Source organism: Apium graveolens, chromosome 5 (genome assembly GCF_009905375.1).
Source record: "Apium graveolens cultivar Ventura chromosome 5, ASM990537v1, whole genome shotgun sequence".
NCBI lineage: Eukaryota > Viridiplantae > Streptophyta > Magnoliopsida > Apiales > Apiaceae > Apium > Apium graveolens.
This window is the reverse complement of record NC_133651.1, coordinates 309560812-309579937: the sequence shown is the minus strand read 5'-3', so window position 1 is coordinate 309579937 and position 19126 is coordinate 309560812. Positions and strand designations below refer to the sequence as shown.

Here is a 19126-nt window from a genome sequence, read left to right as displayed (position 1 = left end):
AAATAATAATTATGTATTGCACATATTATATACTAGTAAATATTTAGTTGTAATGCGAGACAAGTTTTTTGTTTCTTTGATCGAGCCTTTCCTCTTAGATTTGCTAGCAAAAACGAAAACTACACTAGGAGGGTTGTATTAAATAAAGATTATAATTTTTTTTATGAATTTTGAAATCAAGAGTTTTCAATTTAAATTTAAAAAAATCATTTAAAATATGATGGTATTTAATATAGATTAGTCTTTTAAAAGTTGAGTGTATTTAATTTAGATTTTGAAAAGTATACTGAAATCTGACCGTATTCAATTTGGAGTCGTAAAAATTCATCAAAATTGAGTATTCAAAAGTCCGAAGTTTTTTAAATTTGAAGTGGGGATGTATTTTGATATATTTGCTAGTTCATTTTTAATATTTTAAATATTTTTGAAATACATGAGATTTTGAAAAATTTATTAAAAACTTTACAAAATCTTGTACAAGATTTTTCTATCAATTCTATCAAAATTTATGAATAATAAAAATCAACAATTTTTTTTTAAAATTCATAAATTATTATAAATACTTTATAATCTGAAATACCCCTCATATAAATGTTAAAAATTCACTACTTTCGGGTCAAAAACGAAGCTTTTAAGTTTGAAAGCCCAGGCCAAGCAGCGTCGTAGCCGCTTTGCCCTTTTCCCTCGTCTCCCTGTTCATTTTTCCCGCCAAAACTCACCTTGCCTCACTCTCTCTCCCTCTCTCTCTCAAAGCCAGCTTGAACAGCAGAAATCTCTCTCCCTCACTCTCTCAAAGCCAGCTTGAAGAGCAAATCTCTCTCTCTCTCTCTCTCTCTCTCTCTCTCTCTCTCCCCCCCTCCCTCCCTCTCTCTCTCTCCCCTCCCTCTCTCTCTCTCTCCCTCTCTCTCTCCGTCCCTCTCTCTCTACATCTCTCTTTCTCTCTTTCTCTCTCTCTCTCTCTCTCTCTCTCTCTCTCTCTCCCTCTCTCTCGCAATGGACGATATAGACATAATGGACATGGACATCCCCGATCCAGACGAACTCCAATGGCTAGAAGCCAATTCACACCTCCACGACGATTTCGACTACGACGACGATTTCCACCAACAATTCCCCGAAGAAAACCTCCCAAACACCACCACGCACATCTCCCAACCTCCTCCAATTACTCCGCTTTCGACACGAAACGACTCCAACAAACGCCCCCAATTAGAACCCCCAATTTCAACCAAATCGGATTGTAACGCAACTAAACAGGATGATGCGAGAAAGCGGAGTAGAGTAGAGGTTGAAACTGTTGTTGTTGAGGAGGAGAAGGATGATGAGGAGGATTGGCTTCCGTCTCCGATACGAGAAGTGGAGGAGAGTGTTGAAGCGGAGGTGTTTGAGGAAATGATTGTGACGAGATATGCTTCGCAGATTGATGGAGAGTTTGTCCCGGTGACTGGACCGTGTGGCGATAGGGTTTATGCGAAGTTTAGTAGGTTTGAATTTGATGATTCGATGAAGAAGAATAAGCTTGATTCCAATGCCTACTCTAATGGTAGACGACTGATGCCCCTTTCTATTACTGATCGTTGTGTAATTAGATTTTGTTATCGTTATTCGTAATTATCGTTGTCTGGATTAATTATGCAATGCATCTATATTCTGCAAATAAACGCAACTGTAGTGAAAAAATAGGCTGAATTTCGGTTTAATTAACAAATAAATTTATTTCGAGGATTTGATTCTTGTTATTATCATCATTGTTATTGCCTGTATGGATGTACCTATTTATGCTTGTGAAACTATTTAGTATAGCGTGACATCAAATAAACTCAATTGTAGTGAAAAAAATAGTTTATTGTCAGTTTTAGTTAACAAATAAGTTTATTTCATAGATTTAACTCTAGTTGCTATACCATCACTGTTATTGTTTGTTCTAGTTATGATTGGTAACCTGTATTGTTTGTTCGACGCAAGAGAACAAAAAGAAATGTACAACACATAGACAGCAAGAACACATGAATTCCATATAATTGTGTAATTAGATTTTGTTATCGTTATTCGTAATTATCGTTGTCTGGATTAATTATGCAATGCATCTATATTCTGCAAATAAACGCAACTGTAGTGAAAAAATAGGCTGAATTTCGGTTTAATTAACAAATAAATTTATTTCGAGGATTTGATTCTTGTTATTATCATCATTGTTATTGCCTGTATGGATGTACCTATTTATGCTTGTGAAACTATTTAGTATAGCGTGACATCAAATAAACTCAATTGTAGTGAAAAAAATAGTTTATTGTCAGTTTTAGTTAACAAATAAGTTTATTTCATAGATTTAACTCTAGTTGCTATACCATCACTGTTATTGTTTGTTCTAGTTATGATTGGTAACCTGTATAGTGCGGCCTCAAAATTATATGGAATTCATGTGTTCTTGCTGTCTATGTGTTGTACATTTCTTTTTGTTCTCTTGCGTCGAAGTTAGTTTGAGATATGCTAATGGTCAGCTTTTTAGGTCTCATTGCCGAGCCTGTTGGTTTATTAATGCAAAGAGTTGAGCAGGAAGCTGTTGAAAAGGTACATTTTATAATTGCTTACTGTAACTTATGCTTTCAAATGAAACCGGAGAAAATAATACCTTTGACACGGAAGAAAAAAATTGAATATCTTAAGTATCAATATATGTTACTGTTTTTTGACATGGATTATTGGTTGTGGCTCAAGGCTTTGCTAGAAAGTTTTGGACCTGAAGGTGATGTAACTCTGACCAAGGTGCCAGTGGTGAATGAGAGGCTTTGGGTGGACAAATATTCTCCTAATTCCTTTATTGAGCTTCTGAGTGATGAGCAGACAAATCGTGAGGTACATGTCATCTAGTTTACTCGAGAGGACATTTTTTGTTTTAAACTGCGGGATCATCAGAATTCAAAATTTTTGTTGTACTTAAGTTATATGTGGATGCTTTGCAGGTACTCCTTTGGTTGAAACAATGGGACTCTTGTGTCTTTGGATCTGAAATCAAAACTACAACAGAAGATGTATTGTCTTCACTGAGAAGGCATACATCAGTTGCTCAGCATCAGAAGTCTAATAAGAGTTATTTTGGAAAGAATCAAGAATCTTGGCAAAATAGAGAAACTTTTAGAGAGTATAAAAAGCCAGATCAGGAAAACAATGACTCAAAAGGCTCTCAGGATTTATGGAATAAAAACCGCAAAGGTTATGGAACTCCAGAGCAGAAGGTTAGTTATCATATGTTTCAAGCAAGTATTCATAGAATGTTTAACATTATAATTTGATGGACTTGCACATTCAAGTGTCTTTCTTGTATATTTTTTCCTCAATATTTTCTATGATACATTTTGAGAAAATAATTTGCATTCAGTTAATATAATTTTAACTCTTAGTCCAAATTAACAAATGATGCATGTAGTAGTTTTCTCTTAAATTTGAGTTGTAATAAATTAATAAACAGGGAGTTCTGCCAATTTTAAGCCCCCGGCTTCATATGCTGGTCACTATTTTTTTGTGTACGACCAGCTAGTTTCTTAATTGTTGTAAAAACTTCTCCGCACCTTAAGAGTTTCTGTTTTGTGTTGCTGTCTTCTCTTCTTCAATTTCATTTAAAAAGTTAGATCTAGCTGTTTGGTAACTGTGATCTTGTGTGCTGCAGATCCTTCTACTGTGTGGCCCACCAGGGCTAGGGAAAACAACACTTGCACATGTAGCTGCTAGGCACTGTGGATATCGAGTGGTGGAGGTTGTTGTTTACTCACTTCACAAAAGCCACGCGCACTGCATTATGTTTTGTCAAACATTAATTTTCAAAATTAAATCACTTGCCATGATGCTAGTCAATCTATTATTCATATATGTGGGTTGCATCTGTTCACAGTTATTCTCTTTAATATAGATTAACGGCCTATGTAGCTCTAGCTGAAAAGAGTGCCATATACTTATTTAACCCAAGTGACCTAATTAAAATTTTCTTTTACATGTTGTTTTGGGAGTGTTTCAGACTGAATGACTTTCTGCAACACATTGATTGTAGAATTGATCATTTCACTTTATGTTCAAAAAGTTAGATTATAGAAGTGAAATTTATTTGTATCCTTTCTACATATTAATTAATTATTTTAGCAAGATGGGAAGAAAGTGTTCTATGTTTTCCCCTACTGTGCAAAGCATAGAATCTTACATTATTTGGGATAAAGAAGTATATATTCAGGATGTGAATTGAATTTGTAACCTACTATATCGGATGTATACTGCAGATATATTAATGTATCAACAATTTTATAATATTTAAGCTCAAATCAATCTCCCAACATTTTTGTTGCTTGGTTATTTACTTCAAAGAATTATATTTGGTATATTTTGTTATGCTGATTAGTTTGGGATAATATACTGCTTTTTCTTAGATTAATGCCAGTGACGATCGATCGTCGTCAACCATTGAAGCTAAAATACTCGACGTCGTCCAAATGAACTCAATTATGGCTGACTCAAAGCCAAAGTGTTTGGTACATTTTATATTAAAAGTTTGCTTGTGATTTTGTTTTATATTGATATAGATATAGTTAAAGGTTTAACCAACTTTTATATATTCTGTAGGTAATTGATGAAATTGACGGAGCTCTTGGTGACGGTAAGGGTGCTGTTGATGTCATTCTAAAAATGGTACTGACCATGCATAGTCCTGTTACTTATTTATTGGTTTATTATTAGAATACCTAGTTATGGACAAAAAACATAGTCTTCTTTTTATTTTACCGAGGTTCAATATAAAGCTACCTGATATAGGATTCTCCAGTGTTGTCAAAGGCACACCTAGGTGTAAGGTGTGGTGAGGCATACATCCCTTACCTTGCTTGCACGAGGTGCAGCAACTTCAATGAGGTGTGCCTGATTGAAGTGACGCGCACAATCAGGCACATACAAATTATAAATTAAATTCCAGTATTAGAATGCAACTTACTGGGGAAAATTGTATTCTTGGAGTTACCGCAATTTTTTTAATGATATTACCTTCTAAATAATGCACCAGGCCTTCCGCTACTTATTGTTCTTTACAAATTCATAGAGCATTTTGCTAATTTTCAAGGCACATAAAAAGTTCTTCTGATTCTTGAATATTAAAAATGCACATGTGTGTAGGTTTCAGCTGATAAGAAATCTAATACTGGAAAAGAACAAACTCCTGAGGATCAAACTGGAAAAGGATCCTCTAAAAAGAAGAGCAGGGATACATCACTGCTAAGACCGGTTTGAATTTCTTTCTGTTGCATAATTAATATATTATCTTCGATAGTGTATTAACAATGTGATATGTAGGTGATTTGCATTTGTAATGATCTATATGCTCCAGCCTTGAAGCCATTGCGTCAGGTGGCAAAGTAAGTCATCTTGTAATCATCTAAAGTCGCGTAATACACTAGCAATGAACACAATTATTATAATTAGATAGGCACTAATTAAATCAAAAAGTATTTTAAGCGGGTTAAGTTCAATATTATAGATTGTGAAATTGCCTTAGTAGTAAATAAGTTGATATATTGTGTGCTGGTGAAGATAGTCAAGTCCGTGCTCTACTTTAGAATGATTAGTCAGATGATCTGTACAGATGTTGCATCAGCCATGAAGCACAAATAGTCTTTGTCATAGTACTTTCTGCTGTTGGTTATATCTTTGGAGTCCTTCGGATCAGGGATAAATATGTGACAGGTTCATGTCAAGGGTTCTGTTATATCTTTTTCTGGTACTTTTATTGTTGTGTGCTTATAGATTCTCGTCTAGGATACATTTTAATTGGTTGATGTTGAACTGTCTGGTCTAGCTGAAGTGGCTTGGTCAGATAATTTTATGATGGCATTCAGACATTTTTAACGAGGAGAGTTGACGAAGGCGGCGTGTTGTCTTCCCAGTAATTTCTAAGATTATTCTGACCTAAATGTATAAACTTTAATACGTAATTATTTTATCTCTTACTTTGTCAGTGGTAGGGCTCCTTTTTGCTTTATTAGTTCACTAGCTGTTAAAAAACTGAATTTTGTTGCTAAAGCTTACACCAATTATTATGCCAAATGAATGGTGATACACCAGATGATGACCAATGAATAGTGTTACTCCAAAATGGTACAAGTTCTAGTGTTAGGCTGCCCTCCATGGACCAATAATTTTGGTTTTATTAGATTTGGAGTATAATATTCATTTTTTATAGAAATACTGTGTGCGAAATTTTATGAATGGAAAATGCATTCTGTTTTCTGAAAAATGTTCTATTTTCGATTTTTCCCTATCTCCAATTTAACAAAATCTTCACTCTTTCTATACATGGTTTACTGCAACTAATATTTGCCTAGTTATTTTATTACATGAATCTAACTAGTTCTCAAGATAAGTCCTTAAATTAGAGCAATGGCACTGCAATTTTAGTTACTTTGTAATTGCTGTTTATGTATATAAAGTTCACCAGGAAGAAGAACCTTTTGAAAAAAATTTCAATATACATTTTTTTGCAGGGTTCATATATTCGTTCAGCCTACAGTAAGTCGCATTGTAAGCAGGTACAGTTTATTGTTTCCGATAAGTTAAGCTTGTAGTTCAGTTCTGGGTCCACCTTATCATCTATGCTTTACCTGGCTTAGTGTTCTCTCTATTAGAATCCGCTGGCATTAATTATTTTCCGCAATATGGCCTCAGTTCTTTTTACTAAGTTTAATTAGTACAAAACAGTGCATCTTGCATCTAAATAGTAACTAGTAGTAAACTTCATGTTAGTTATTAAAAATTTGTTGACTGCTACCGAAGCAGTAAAAACCTAAAATGGGCATTTCAGTTGACACTTCATTTACAAATTTGTAGCAATTAGAAATCTGACAAGTTTCACTGAAGTGTTATACAGTACAAGACATTCTGTTTTGGTTTGCACCATCATTATTTCCTTTATCAATTGTTATGTTAAAAACATATTAAATGCTTCAAAAGGACAGGCTGCACACTTTAACATTCTTATTTTACCTGGTAAGATTATTGTGTCACTAGTTTGAAGATCTACTTACCACTACTTCTACTACACTTTAAAATGTTTTTCGGCTTTTTAGTGTTCAAATCAATTTTCTCAGAACTAGTAACGGTCATACAATATTACCTGTATCCTGGCTAGCAATGGCTCAATATCGCCTAGATGTTCAGGCAGCAAGCCATTGATTGACGGCTTGTTGCCATGTGGAAGGTTGGGTAAGCACATTGTTCTCTAAGCATGCATCGTAGCAAACATTATCGGTTTGGAGAACATAGTAACATACACAAATTGTCTATTGCATTTTTGCTTCTCCGGAACTTAATCCAGTCAGTTAAAATGTTGACAAGAAGTTGTTTATTTCCTTAATACTCTATTTTGCATTGCTTTGATAAAGCCAAGATTCTTAGACAATTTAACTTGCAATTTGTTTACCACTTTACATCATTCAGCTTCATTTGTAAAATGAACATGGTTTTTGTAGGCTTAAATATATATGCACAAAAGAAGGAATGAAAGCAAGTTCCATTGCACTTACTGCACTTGCAGAGTATACTGGTGAGTGGTATTGCAACTTTAAGTTGCTTTCCTCTAAATTAGTTTAAAATCAATTTCGCAAACTGATCAGAATTGTTTAATAGAGTAAGGATTTTGACTAAACATTTAAAGCATGATATATTTTCCTTAGACTGTGTACCTTTTCTTAATACTTGAAATTCACTATTTATTTGACACAACGCAGCACGATACACACCTGTGACAGATTTTATCATTGAAATGTGTTATACTGCATTTTCCCAATTGAAGATCTAAAGATTTTATACACTTGTGTCTCCTGCAGTAAAGACACACCTCTTCGAAATTTGTAAGAATGTCCTAAATTCAAATTGCTAAACATTTTTTTTTCTTCTAAAGATTTATGTTCATTTGAGATTTATACACTTATCCATTGCATAGTTGTAATAATCCTTTGTCATGGTGAATATAAAAACCAAAAGAATCCTTCCCTTGAGGAAATGTTGTGGTGCAGTATCTATTAATCTGAAAACAAGTTTGCCAAAAATTCATTAGATCGCTTCTTTATTTTCCGTGGCACATCAGGGATGCATTAGAATATTCATTACCCTCTCCCCTAATATGATTTACGTGCTTGAAGTGATAATTATATTCCAACATTATAATATATTTTGTTGACTTGTATAAGCCTTACTTTTCTTCCAGAATGTGACATACGCTCATGCTTGAACACTCTTCAGTTCCTTAATAAGAAGAAGGAAACTCTTAACATGGTATGCTATTGACTTGATCCTGTTTCTCAGTATAATAATTGTGCAGTCTTCCAGATGAATAGATCAGATGTTTGCCCACAGTTAAGTAGCTGATAGTCATCTATAAAGGTTGAAGCTAATATCTGATTTTAACTAAATGTGAAATGTAGAAGAAATGAGTAATACTAGTGCTGTTCCAATGTTTGATTGGTTCTTTGATTATAAGCTGCCAATGATGAGTAATTTAAGATTGGTACAGACTAAATGGCCTAAACATTTTTTACTTCAGAAAGGTAGTTTAAAATGGGTTCCTGGACACTTAATGGAAATTGTGTTGAATTGTGCTTGGAATAGCAAAGCGAGAGTAACTTGATTGTATCGTTCAGTTATATTGAGTTTGAAAATTTTAGGTTTTGGTAATTTTGTAAGTTTCAAGCAAGGTAGTTTAAAATGGGTTCCTGGACACTTAATGGAAATTGTGTTGAATTGTGCTTAGAATAGCAAAGCGAGAGTAACTTGATTGTATCGTTCAGTTATATTGAGTTTGAAAATTTTAGGTTTTGGTAATTTTGTAAGTTTCAAGCTCTCATGTTCTGAAGTGGTGAGCCATGAATGTTTTTCTTGCTAAGATATTCCTGGAAACTCTCACGGTAACCTACTTACCTGTGAACTGCTCCTTGAGACATGTGGGCATGGGGAATATAAATTTTGGGGGATTTAGGTTCAGTAAATATCGCAGAGTATTTAAGTTGTGTAAATAGTACCGCCAGTATCTTTTAATAAAAGTGGAAATTAAATATCTATGCATGTACTGATTTTTATCTTTTGATATCAAATGAAGGTCACTTGACCATTTAAGATTTAAATCTTTTGTTGATGTTCACTTGCAAGTTTAGTTGTTGACAATGATATATTGGCTCCCAGATAGATATCAGCAGTCAAGTGGTTGGGCGGAAAGACACATCTAAAAGTTTTTTTGATATATGGAAAGAGGTAACCATGTTAGTATTGTACTTCGTTATAATTTTTTAATTTTTTTGGTAATGGATCTGTAGTCAAGATTGGTTTTTCTTCTATAGATTTTTCAGAAGAAAAAAGTAAAGCAGGAAAGAAAATCTTTGAACAGTTGCAAGAACGTCTTTAATGAATTCGACTATCTGCATTCTTTAATATCCAATCGGTACGTAGGGTGTTTGGCTGTGACCAAACCTTATCTTCATAATGTTTAGTTGTCTAGCTTTGGATTATTTGTCTAAATATTCATTCAACTATTTCAGAGGTGACTATGACTTGGTCATAGATGGTATTCATGAAAACATGTTGCAGCTTCACTATCATGATCCTATGATGCAAAAGACTGTATGTTCTTATTCTCAAACATTTTAACTACCTTGGAATTGCAGTAAACTATCAACAATCTCATCACTGTTTTAATTACTAAGATGATGTCCTTATTACTCTAATTAGGTCAAGTGCATGCAAAATCTTGGGGCGTCTGATATAATCCATCAGTATATCATGCGTACACAGAAGATGTCTTTGCATGGTAAGATATCTGTCATATGCAAGCCTAACTTCTGCACTGCAATACACTCACAAAGTCAAACTAAATTCTTCATAAAATGTGCAGTTTATCAACCCGCTATTGTCATTTCTATACATGGCGTGATAGCTCAAGTTGAAAAACCAAATATTGAATGGCCAAAGTCTTTTCAGAGGTAGAGAGTAATTTTTCTAGTTACTGTTAGTTTCAGAACTAAGAATTATCTCATCTCATTTTTATGTTGTATCTTGTGTACAGATTCCGAACCACATTAATGGAGAAGGCGGATATGTTACATTTGTGGCACAACAATATGACACCATATATATCAAGGCATCTGTCAATCAAAACTTTTGTGGAGGACTCGGTTTCTCTGCTTTTGCATATTTTGTCACCACCAAATCTAAGGCCGGTAATCTACTTAAACCCTTTGATATATCTTTTTGCATATTACTGCTAGTCTTTCCTAAGCAGGTTATGTTGTTATTGTGCATTTGCAACTCAAATCCACGTCTTAACTAAAGTTTACAGAGCACCAGATTCAGATACATTAGTAAACTCTGATTTATTAGAACTTAGAAATGGTTGGCTGCTAACAATAAATAAATGTAGTTACCAGCTTCCCACAAAATGAAATTAGCCAATTTCAGTAGTTGGCAACAATGCTATATGGTGTTTCTGGACCAAAAGGGAGCTTCGTAAATGAGTAGGTCATTTTTTATATGTGGAATGCTACGAGTGTATGTGAACTAATAGACCGTCGTTAGAACTCTGTAATTACCAGGCCATCAGGAGAAGTCTGTAATTACCCATAAGGTGTACTTACCTAATAACAAATTATTTTAGACATCTCTGCTGTAGCACCAATAATCTCCAAGATTCCTATTGTATTAACCATTAGGCAACCTCCAAAGCCCATGGTTGTTACGGTTATTAACCATTAGGCATTAACCAACCACACTGGGACTTGGTTATTTTTTTTATTCCGAGTTGTTCTAGGGGACCTTTTATTTAGAGGCCTTGTGCTTGTTGCAATCTATGATTAATTAATAATGGACCAATCTTTTTCAAATCTTTTATGCTTCACTGTGGTGCATGGGTTTATTTGTGTTTGTCTGGTCTAGATGACATAATGTATGTTGTCAGTGGTCACGCTCTCATTACCGATCATCTCATCTGAAATCAATGGCATATATTATCAAAGTTAAAGAAATTAAAAGATCATGGTTTTTATTGTAAATAGCAGTGTTCTAAAAAGCGGATTTCGGCATTATTCGGTGAAGGCATCGTGTAGCGATTAATCCGAATGATTAATCGGAGCATTAATCGGATGTAATTTAATTGAATAAATAAATTTATAACTATATTTACACAGCAGTAACCAACCTAGAACAAATCATATTTCATTAGTACATATTTAGTATTTAAGTGATTATAGCCAAGTAACTAGCAGTCATTAATCGGATTACTTATCATCACTTTCCAATGTTTAGACTAAACATTTCGGTCTGAATGTGAACATTTTGATTGATTTAGGAACATTTTAACCACCAGGTCAGTTATAATTTGATATTTTGAACATAATGGTTATTTGTTGTACAATATTATCCTTAGCTTATTATAAATACAGTATAACTAATAAATCGCATATGCTGACACCTGTTGTGTGTTTGAGATGAAGAATCTCTCTGATCCTCCCCCGCTCCCCTCTCTCTCCCTTTATCCCCTACCACGTGAAATATATCCCTTAATCATATTACCTGTAGCTAAAGTTTGAAACTTTTTGTTGTCTTCCTCAGGTGGCTTTACATTTACTAACAGAAAAAGAGAAAAAAGATCTAGTTCAGTTAGTGAATACGATGGTTTCATATTCTATTACATATAAAAGCATGAAATCCAATCTTGTGTCCAGTAACCCAAGATATGAAGTTGCTCTAGATGCTTCAGTGCTAACATTTGATCCACCGTTAGGTGACCTTATACACTTCAAGGTTAGTGTTTTATTTTCATTGGTCATACTTAAACTATGTTATATTGCTTTGCTAACTTTTTCTCAATTATTTAATCAGGATTACAGATCTAGTCACTTGGTTCTCGCTTTAGCAATGAAGCAGGTCCTGCTTCATGAGGTAAGTGATGCATATATATAACTTCCCTGAGAATCTAGTGTGTGCTTTCAGGTTGTTTATATTATCTTCCGTTGTTGCTCGATCATTAGAGTCTAAAGATAAATTGAAGTTTGTTCAGAACTGGCTAATCACCTATTTGTGTGTGTAACTGAACTAAAATAAACTCTCCCCCCTGCAAGTAGTCTTGGAACCTAAAATCATAGTGAGTAGTCATTTAGTTTTTATCATATTCCCTTATTCTTTCTGGTAAAACATCTCTAACCCCCCTGACACTTTTATATATACTCATGTTCTTTCTTACAGAGGCCTAAATTCTGTATAAATACTGATGTGCTTGTGTGCATTATATTGACTCAATCTATCACCTATTGAATATAATATACATTGGAACAATATTGTTAGGTGGAAAAGCAAAAGATTTTGCAAGCTGGCATCAATAGATCTATGCATCTAACTGATGTGTGCAAGGAAAACCAAACTCCGGAAATAGACAAAAATGGCAGATCACAATCATCTAGATCTCATTTTGCACCAGTCAAGAAGATGGTAGATGTCCCAAACCCATCAAAGTTTAGGGAGTGTGAAATAGCTGCCCCTCCCGCTTCTTCAAATTTGGCAACATCTATAAATAATGCAGTTGCCACGAAGTTGAAGTCAACAGAAAGTACAAAGAAGGCTTCAAGAGGGAACTTTAATTTTTTTGAAAGGTATAATGGGTTATGTATTTTTGAATTGTCTGTTCATGTTATTTCTGGAGAATAGTTAGTTATTGTTTTATAACCATTTTTATCTGAAACTCTGTACAAAAAGATTGTGCCAGAAGCATACATTAGACAAGATTGACCGATTGCAAAGTTCTGCACCAACTGTGAAACTTTCAAATATACCACCAGATAATAATAAATAGGATTTTATGAAACAACAGTATGACAAAAGTGCCTTTTAAGACAACTTCTGCCGAGATTAGCCAATTGCAAAGTTCTACACTAACGTTATTGTTTTCAAAAATTCCGTCAAAAAGTATCAAGTAGGATTTTTTGAAAAAACAGTATGAAAAAAGTGTCTGTTAAGACACCTTCTCTTATTGAAATATAGTTCATGCGGAGCTTCGCTAGAAGTGCCCCTTTACATTAGATGTGGTACCTGAATATTGTTTTACATGGATTATGCAATGATTGTAAGGTTTTTTATGGCTATAATCCCTTGCTTAATGATTACTTCTTGGTGCCTAATGTTTGCGTACTATATTGGCGATAAAGAAGTTACTACAAGTACATGCAAGTCCAATGTGTTTCCGCAAGTCATTGTTTTTTACCTTGTGAATGCTTATCTCCTGCTGTAAACCAGGTTTAAAAAAGTAGGCAGCGGAGGTTCACAAAGTACTGATACTGTTCAACGTCTTCCAGCAACAATCGAGAGAGATTCTCGCCCTTTTCTTTTCAAGTTTAATGAGGTACGCAATTATTATAACTCTAGTCTATGAATTTATCTGGTCAATAGTAGCTCGCTAGGAAATGAGCAATATATTATAGCTCTGGTTCAGTACACATCCAGCAATATAGAGAGATTATTGCACTTTTTTCAATTAAAATCAGGTACATAGTTATTATATCTCTAGTCTACCAACTTACCTTGTCATAACAAATTGTGCTCACTAGGAAATAAGCAATGTGCTATATTTATGAATGAAGCAATATTCACATATACATTGCATCTATAGCAATTGTGACTATTTATCTTTACTCTGTGATGAGTAGCCCTGTTTTGTATAATGCACATATGCAAGTAAAAAGGGAACTTAACATGCATCACCGACTCAGCTTAGAGTTAGTTTTAGTTAGTAGTTGCAGGGTACATGTCTGACTATCACATTTAGTCATTGATTTTTTTGAAAGATGCATTGCAAAAACATTCAGCGGTCGAGCGGCATATAAATTAAAAAAAAATTAAAGCAGTAATGTATGTGGTTCACATGCGCATCCTAATAAAAATAAGAAAAGTCAGTTACGCAGTGGAACATGGGTTAATAGTGTTTGGATGGACATTTTATACACACCCAATGTATTCTAATTAAACATAACTCTGCAGCCCCTCTCTATGTTATAGCAGTTGTGTTTCAAATAAAGGCGGTCATACAGAATGGTGTCTACTTGAGGTTTCAACCAGTCATATTCTGTTATTTTGTATTTTTCATACATAGGCATACTTGGAATTTGTTTGTTTCATTCAGTTACTGAGTACAGGCATGAAGTAGAATTACCATATCTAAATTGGAATTTGTTTGTTTCATTCAGTTACTCAGTACAGGCATTATGTAGAATTACCATATCTAAATTTGTGGATACGTGGTTGTCCTCTAGGTGTATGTACTTGCAGCAATAATTCTTAGTCTATCAAAAGAATAAAATGTAAAGTCAGACCATAACAAAAGATAGGCTACTCATAATCGCTTTTATCTTTGTTTATATTGTGTGCAGGGTTTCACGAATGCAGTTAAAAGACCAGTGCGAATTCGTGAATTTCTTTCATGATCTTTGAAAGTGCTATTCATAGTTATTGTAAGTTGCACCATAAATATAATAGTTTCCATGGTTTTGATAAAGATATGTAATATTATGAATTATTCTCACAATCAAATAAAAATATATTAAGCTTTTTTCTGAAGACTATGTATAGTTTGGTATTTTCTGTGTTCTTGCGAGAAGTTATTCATTATATTGCTGCACCGGCTGAGACATTCTAAATTTAATGTGATACAAATCCTAGGTTATGTATTTAGTTTGAAAGTAGCTGTGATGCAAACAAATTATGTATTATTATGAATTAATACAACTTTTTTCTGGAGTTGATAGGTAGCACCATGCAAACAAATTGGCTACTACAAGTTTGTGAATTATAGATAGTGTGTGTAGTTTTACAACAATATTTATGTACTGGTGGCAGTGATTGCGACAAACATTAACCTGTTGCTCTGGATTTGTTCGATTCTAATTGTTCAGTTTTAAACTAAAAAAATATTAAATTCCATTATTGCATAGTTTGTCAGGCTTAATTGACAGTGTGTTATGGAGTTCTGCTATCTGTGATTCTATTGATGAGAGACAGTGGTGAGTTCAAGGATTTGATGCTTACGAGTTTAAGTTGTGTTTAAAGTTTTGCTATATAAATCGCCGCACATGAATTGTCCTTGAATCCAAAAATCGCATTTGGAACATGAAAGCTCCGAGTTTAGCAGTCAGAAAGTTCGAAGTTTATGCGTTCAGAAACCTTGAGCTATAATACTAATTCGCAGGCCTAGCTTGTTGACATTCGCGGTGGTGGTTTATTTACAAGTTACTCAGCCTGCTCCCCAAAGAGTTTATACAACACCTGCAGTTATGCAAGGTAAGACACATAAATATATTAGCAAGAACTATTCTTTATTGGAAAATATATACCAATGCTGAATCACCTCCACCCTGCTAGTTATAATGACACTGAACACTCTTGCTTTATCTATAAACTCTTCTTTCATTTAGGAATACTGTAAACCTTCATATTTATCACGTAGCGACAACCGTCCGGAGATTTATGGGATATGGGCCCGTTTGACAACTTACTTACAAGGGCTTATTCACAAGTATATAACAACTTATCGACAAGTATTTATTGATCCAATTTGTAAGTTAAATTTATAACTTAAAAGCTTATAAGTTTAATATTGGTAATGACGTATTTTTTTCAACTTATTTTGAGTTTTTCATTTTTTTATTAACTTTTGTTTTAAAATATACGTTTTCAAATGTTAATCTAATTTAAAATTCGTAAATTAAGATAATTAGATTTAAAAGTAATTTATTTTATTTTATTTAAGTAAAAAAATCGTGACTTATAATTGAAACACTTTAATAACTTATAAATATTAATCTACTCATCATTAGTAAGTCATTAATTATTTATTTTAATATTTTTTACAAACGGGCACTTAATCTTAATCAAACTAACCTTTTATATATTTATGTATAAGGAATTCAAAAATTTGTTCGCCGTCACGCCACCACAATAAACCCCTTATTCTTGGTAGTATTGAACATACTAACCAGACAAGAGTATAAGATTTACTTCTGTGCGAATACAAAAGAGAATCTGATCTGTTGATCTTCATAGCCAAGGGTCTTTTTTAGGAAAACTTAAAAGCATTAGATTCATAATATCTTAGACATTACGCAGAAGTTGAACAACACAACACCAAACCTGCCGCTGAAAGAAAATACTATTACAGCTAATACAATACCAAAGTGACGCATTTGAAAGTTCCAGAAAAGGAATGATCATGCATCTAACATTAGTTAGATGTATATAATAAATTCATCAAATGTGCATTCCTTTAGGTCGAAACTCGATGCCCTCTATGATAAGACCGCCCTTCCAGTTTTGCATCTTGGTCGCAACAAGTGCTGCTTCCACTTCAGCATTGTTATCATTGCCGTGATCGTTGTAGAATTCTCCGAGTTCGATCTCCATCCATCCATCCCGTCTCTTGCAAGGAAGCCGTACATTTTCTTTTGTCACCTGACTGTCTGCTTGTCCAATGTTATGTCCAGCTCTTCCATGTGTAACTTTTGGGGGTACCACATGAACAGCACGTACCTCGCCTACCTCGCCTTCTCCTTCCCTCGCACCTATAAATTTAACAATAGACTCCGATGCATAGTCCAAACCGAAGCATTCGGTTTTAGCTTTGAAGACCAGGTATGCCGAATAATTAGTTTTGTTAGACAGCATCCTGGTAGCAATCTTGCCTCGAATTTCAAGCCAACACACACATTGAAGCTCAGCAACCTCAGAAAATCTGTAAATAAACAGAAAATTATCTCACATCAAGGGCGTGCTTGCACACACATACGGTGAAATACATTTATATATATATATATATATATAAAGGGACCTGGATTCAGGTAAACTCGTCCACCTCCAAAAGTATGGAGTATCTATCCATGCAATTGAAAGCTCCCTGGCACTTAGCATATAACATTTCTCACCTCCCCCCTTATTTAACATAAAACTCTGGATTTACATTGACATAATAGAAAAAACATTAGTTATTTTCATAAAAGAATCCTTGATTTAGGCAATGCCTCGAAATATCCATATATAAACTATAGAGACCGTTGAACACAGTATAGCTCAAAAGCTATTACAGATAAAAAATATACATCCCAAAAACAATTCTATTACAACTCATCCTTTTTTTTACCACTATGGCTTATATAGTCTGACAAATTCTCGGGGTGAGACACCGAACCCAATCCGGGACAAAAGAGTATAAGCTCTTCAATCACTCGTGCTATTCAAATACTACCTCTGTTCCAAATTATAAGTTCTTTTGACTTTTTAGGGGTGCATAAAAGTCATAGCTATGCATAGTTTTTTCTAAAATTTCTTTTATTGAATACAAATTAATATGTATACTTTTATTTAGAAAAAAAAAATTTGAAAAAGAATTTGTGAAACTATCATTTTATTCACCTTAAAATACGAATAAAAATTCAAACGGGCTTGTATTTTGGGACGCCAAGATTTCTTATAGAGTAGTACTAAAGGTACAAAAAATTATACAAAAAATTCTTACAAAATGATATATCATGGTTGATGTGACAGTTTGAAATGATTTAATTGGTGTTTTTGAGGGGGATCCATTTTCATTTAGGCAATAAAAGTTTGTAACTTTTTTGGAAACCAATTTGGTACCCTTAGCATTTTCCTTTCTTATATTAAGCCAACACAACTAAAACCTAAAAGTTTGTGACTCTGCTACCGTACAAACTAAATGAAACCCAAAATTAAACAAAAAACTAAGAACCCTTGACATCCTCGAGAGAAGACAAGAACTCAACTATTGCACCAACCAATTGTTTACTACGCCACATTGTTGGCAAGAACTCATATATTCGATGATGATAAACGTGAACAGAGAACTAATAACGAATAACTGAATATACAAGATAGGTGAAAGATGAAACTACCAATTTGCCATGATCCAAAAGAACAGGAGAGCCAGAGAGGAGGAGAAAAGCATGCTTCTTAGTGACAGCACCAGGAGAATCTAATGCTCTTGCAAGAATCTCATAATAATCCGAAGGTAAAAACTTGTCCCACACTTCATCATCATCCCCAACAGCCTTGAAATCCCAAGTTCCATTACACGCATCCCCAAGTGACGAGTCTGCATGTTTGTTTTTGGACATGAATTTTGTGGAAACCAAGCTAATATCTTTGTGTAGTTCCATTTCTGCTTTCTTTCACACTAAGCCTCTCCCACTCTATTGCAGCTTTTGTAAACCGACTGTGTTAAGTATTTGTTGAAAAAGATGATATCACTTTCGCCTTTTTTATGTATGTTTATCACCGCCTTCTCGGGTTATCATTCCCAAGGTAATAAATAACGTTTTGTTGTTGCTGGCGTCACTATGTTTGGATTTATTTAACACAACTTGGATTGAGTAGGGTTCTTACTGATTATTTTTTTTATAGTAAGTAACCCGCTGCGCTTAGAGCTGGCCAAATGGGCGGGTTTGAACCGCACATTCGGGACCGGTTCGTACGGAAACCCGTAATTATTCAGCCTGAACCGGGCCGGTTCAAGCCCGCACAATTCGTTAAATTAATCGAGCCGGTTACGAATACAATATTAGAAAACCGAGACCAGGACCGGCCCGCACTAACCCGCCCACACGAAACCCGCTTGAGCTGAACGTGCCTGCAAACCCGCACAGCCCGTACAGGCCCGCACAATGCCTTCACTCAATCTCAATTGTCTCTCTAACTCTCTGCCTATCTCAATCTCAATTGTCAATCTCTGTCTTATATATTTCCTAATTAATATTTTTTTGTTTATTTCATTTATAACTTTTTAATATTTAACGCGGTTTGTTCTCTTTTTTTAGAGAGGAGTCCTCTCACATTATTTGTAACATTTTTTAATTAATAAAATTTATATGAGGTGCCGTCCTCTTTCAATCAAAAAACAAAATAATCGAAATCATTATTTTAACCAAATACGAAAATCAAATCAAAGTAATTATGAAATATAAAATATGAAATATATTATTTAAGAACCGGATTAAAAATAACAAAGTAAGAAACATGTACAAATTCTACTATTCTACTAGTCTACAACTAATTATTTGCT

At 34.2% G+C, this 19126-nt stretch overlaps 2 protein-coding genes across 2 annotated transcripts; one reads left to right on the top strand and one right to left on the bottom strand.

Moving 5' to 3' along the window:
• The first annotated feature begins 650 nt into the window (after positions 1-650).
• On the top strand, positions 651-14733 carry LOC141659384 (uncharacterized). Its single transcript, XM_074466229.1, has 23 exons — positions 651-1543; positions 2510-2571; positions 2719-2856; positions 2964-3236; positions 3668-3754; positions 4416-4517; positions 4609-4674; positions 5152-5259; positions 5329-5390; positions 6516-6560; positions 7500-7573; positions 8237-8304; positions 9208-9276; positions 9363-9463; positions 9561-9642; positions 9751-9829; positions 9914-10001; positions 10085-10238; positions 11626-11817; positions 11896-11955; positions 12358-12662; positions 13303-13408; positions 14433-14733. The coding sequence occupies exons 1-23, from the start codon at positions 994-996 to the stop codon at positions 14484-14486; spliced, it is 2925 nt and encodes a 974-aa protein (XP_074322330.1). The 5' UTR covers positions 651-993; the 3' UTR covers positions 14487-14733.
• A 1456-nt stretch (positions 14734-16189) lies between these two features.
• On the bottom strand, positions 16190-18343 carry LOC141662103 (putative F-box protein PP2-B12). The gene is made up of 3 exons (XM_074469150.1): positions 17961-18343; positions 16883-17001; positions 16190-16786 (listed from the first exon to the last, which is right to left on the bottom strand). The coding sequence occupies exons 1-3, from the start codon at positions 18222-18224 to the stop codon at positions 16306-16308; spliced, it is 864 nt and encodes a 287-aa protein (XP_074325251.1). The 5' UTR covers positions 18225-18343; the 3' UTR covers positions 16190-16305.
• Positions 18344-19126: the final 783 nt, after the last annotated feature.

What these genes read in the sequence shown, in the direction of transcription:
- LOC141662103 (XM_074469150.1), bottom strand. Translation starts at nt 18,224, where the DNA reads ATGGAACTACACAAAGATATTAGCTTGGTTTCCACAAAATTCATGTCC. An exon ending in TTTTGGATCATGGCAAATTG is followed by an intron (nt 17,002 to 17,960) that starts GTAGTTTCATCT and finishes ATGTAAATCCAG; the next exon opens with AGTTTTATGTTAAATAAGGG. An exon ending in ACGAGTTTACCTGAATCCAG is followed by an intron (nt 16,787 to 16,882) that starts GTCCCTTTATAT and finishes GTTTATTTACAG; the next exon opens with ATTTTCTGAGGTTGCTGAGC.
- LOC141659384 (XM_074466229.1), top strand. Translation starts at nt 994, where the DNA reads ATGGACGATATAGACATAATGGACATGGACATCCCCGATCCAGACGAA. An exon ending in AGAAGGAAACTCTTAACATG is followed by an intron (nt 8,305 to 9,207) that starts GTATGCTATTGA and finishes ATTGGCTCCCAG; the next exon opens with ATAGATATCAGCAGTCAAGT. An exon ending in AACTTTAATTTTTTTGAAAG is followed by an intron (nt 12,663 to 13,302) that starts GTATAATGGGTT and finishes GCTGTAAACCAG; the next exon opens with GTTTAAAAAAGTAGGCAGCG.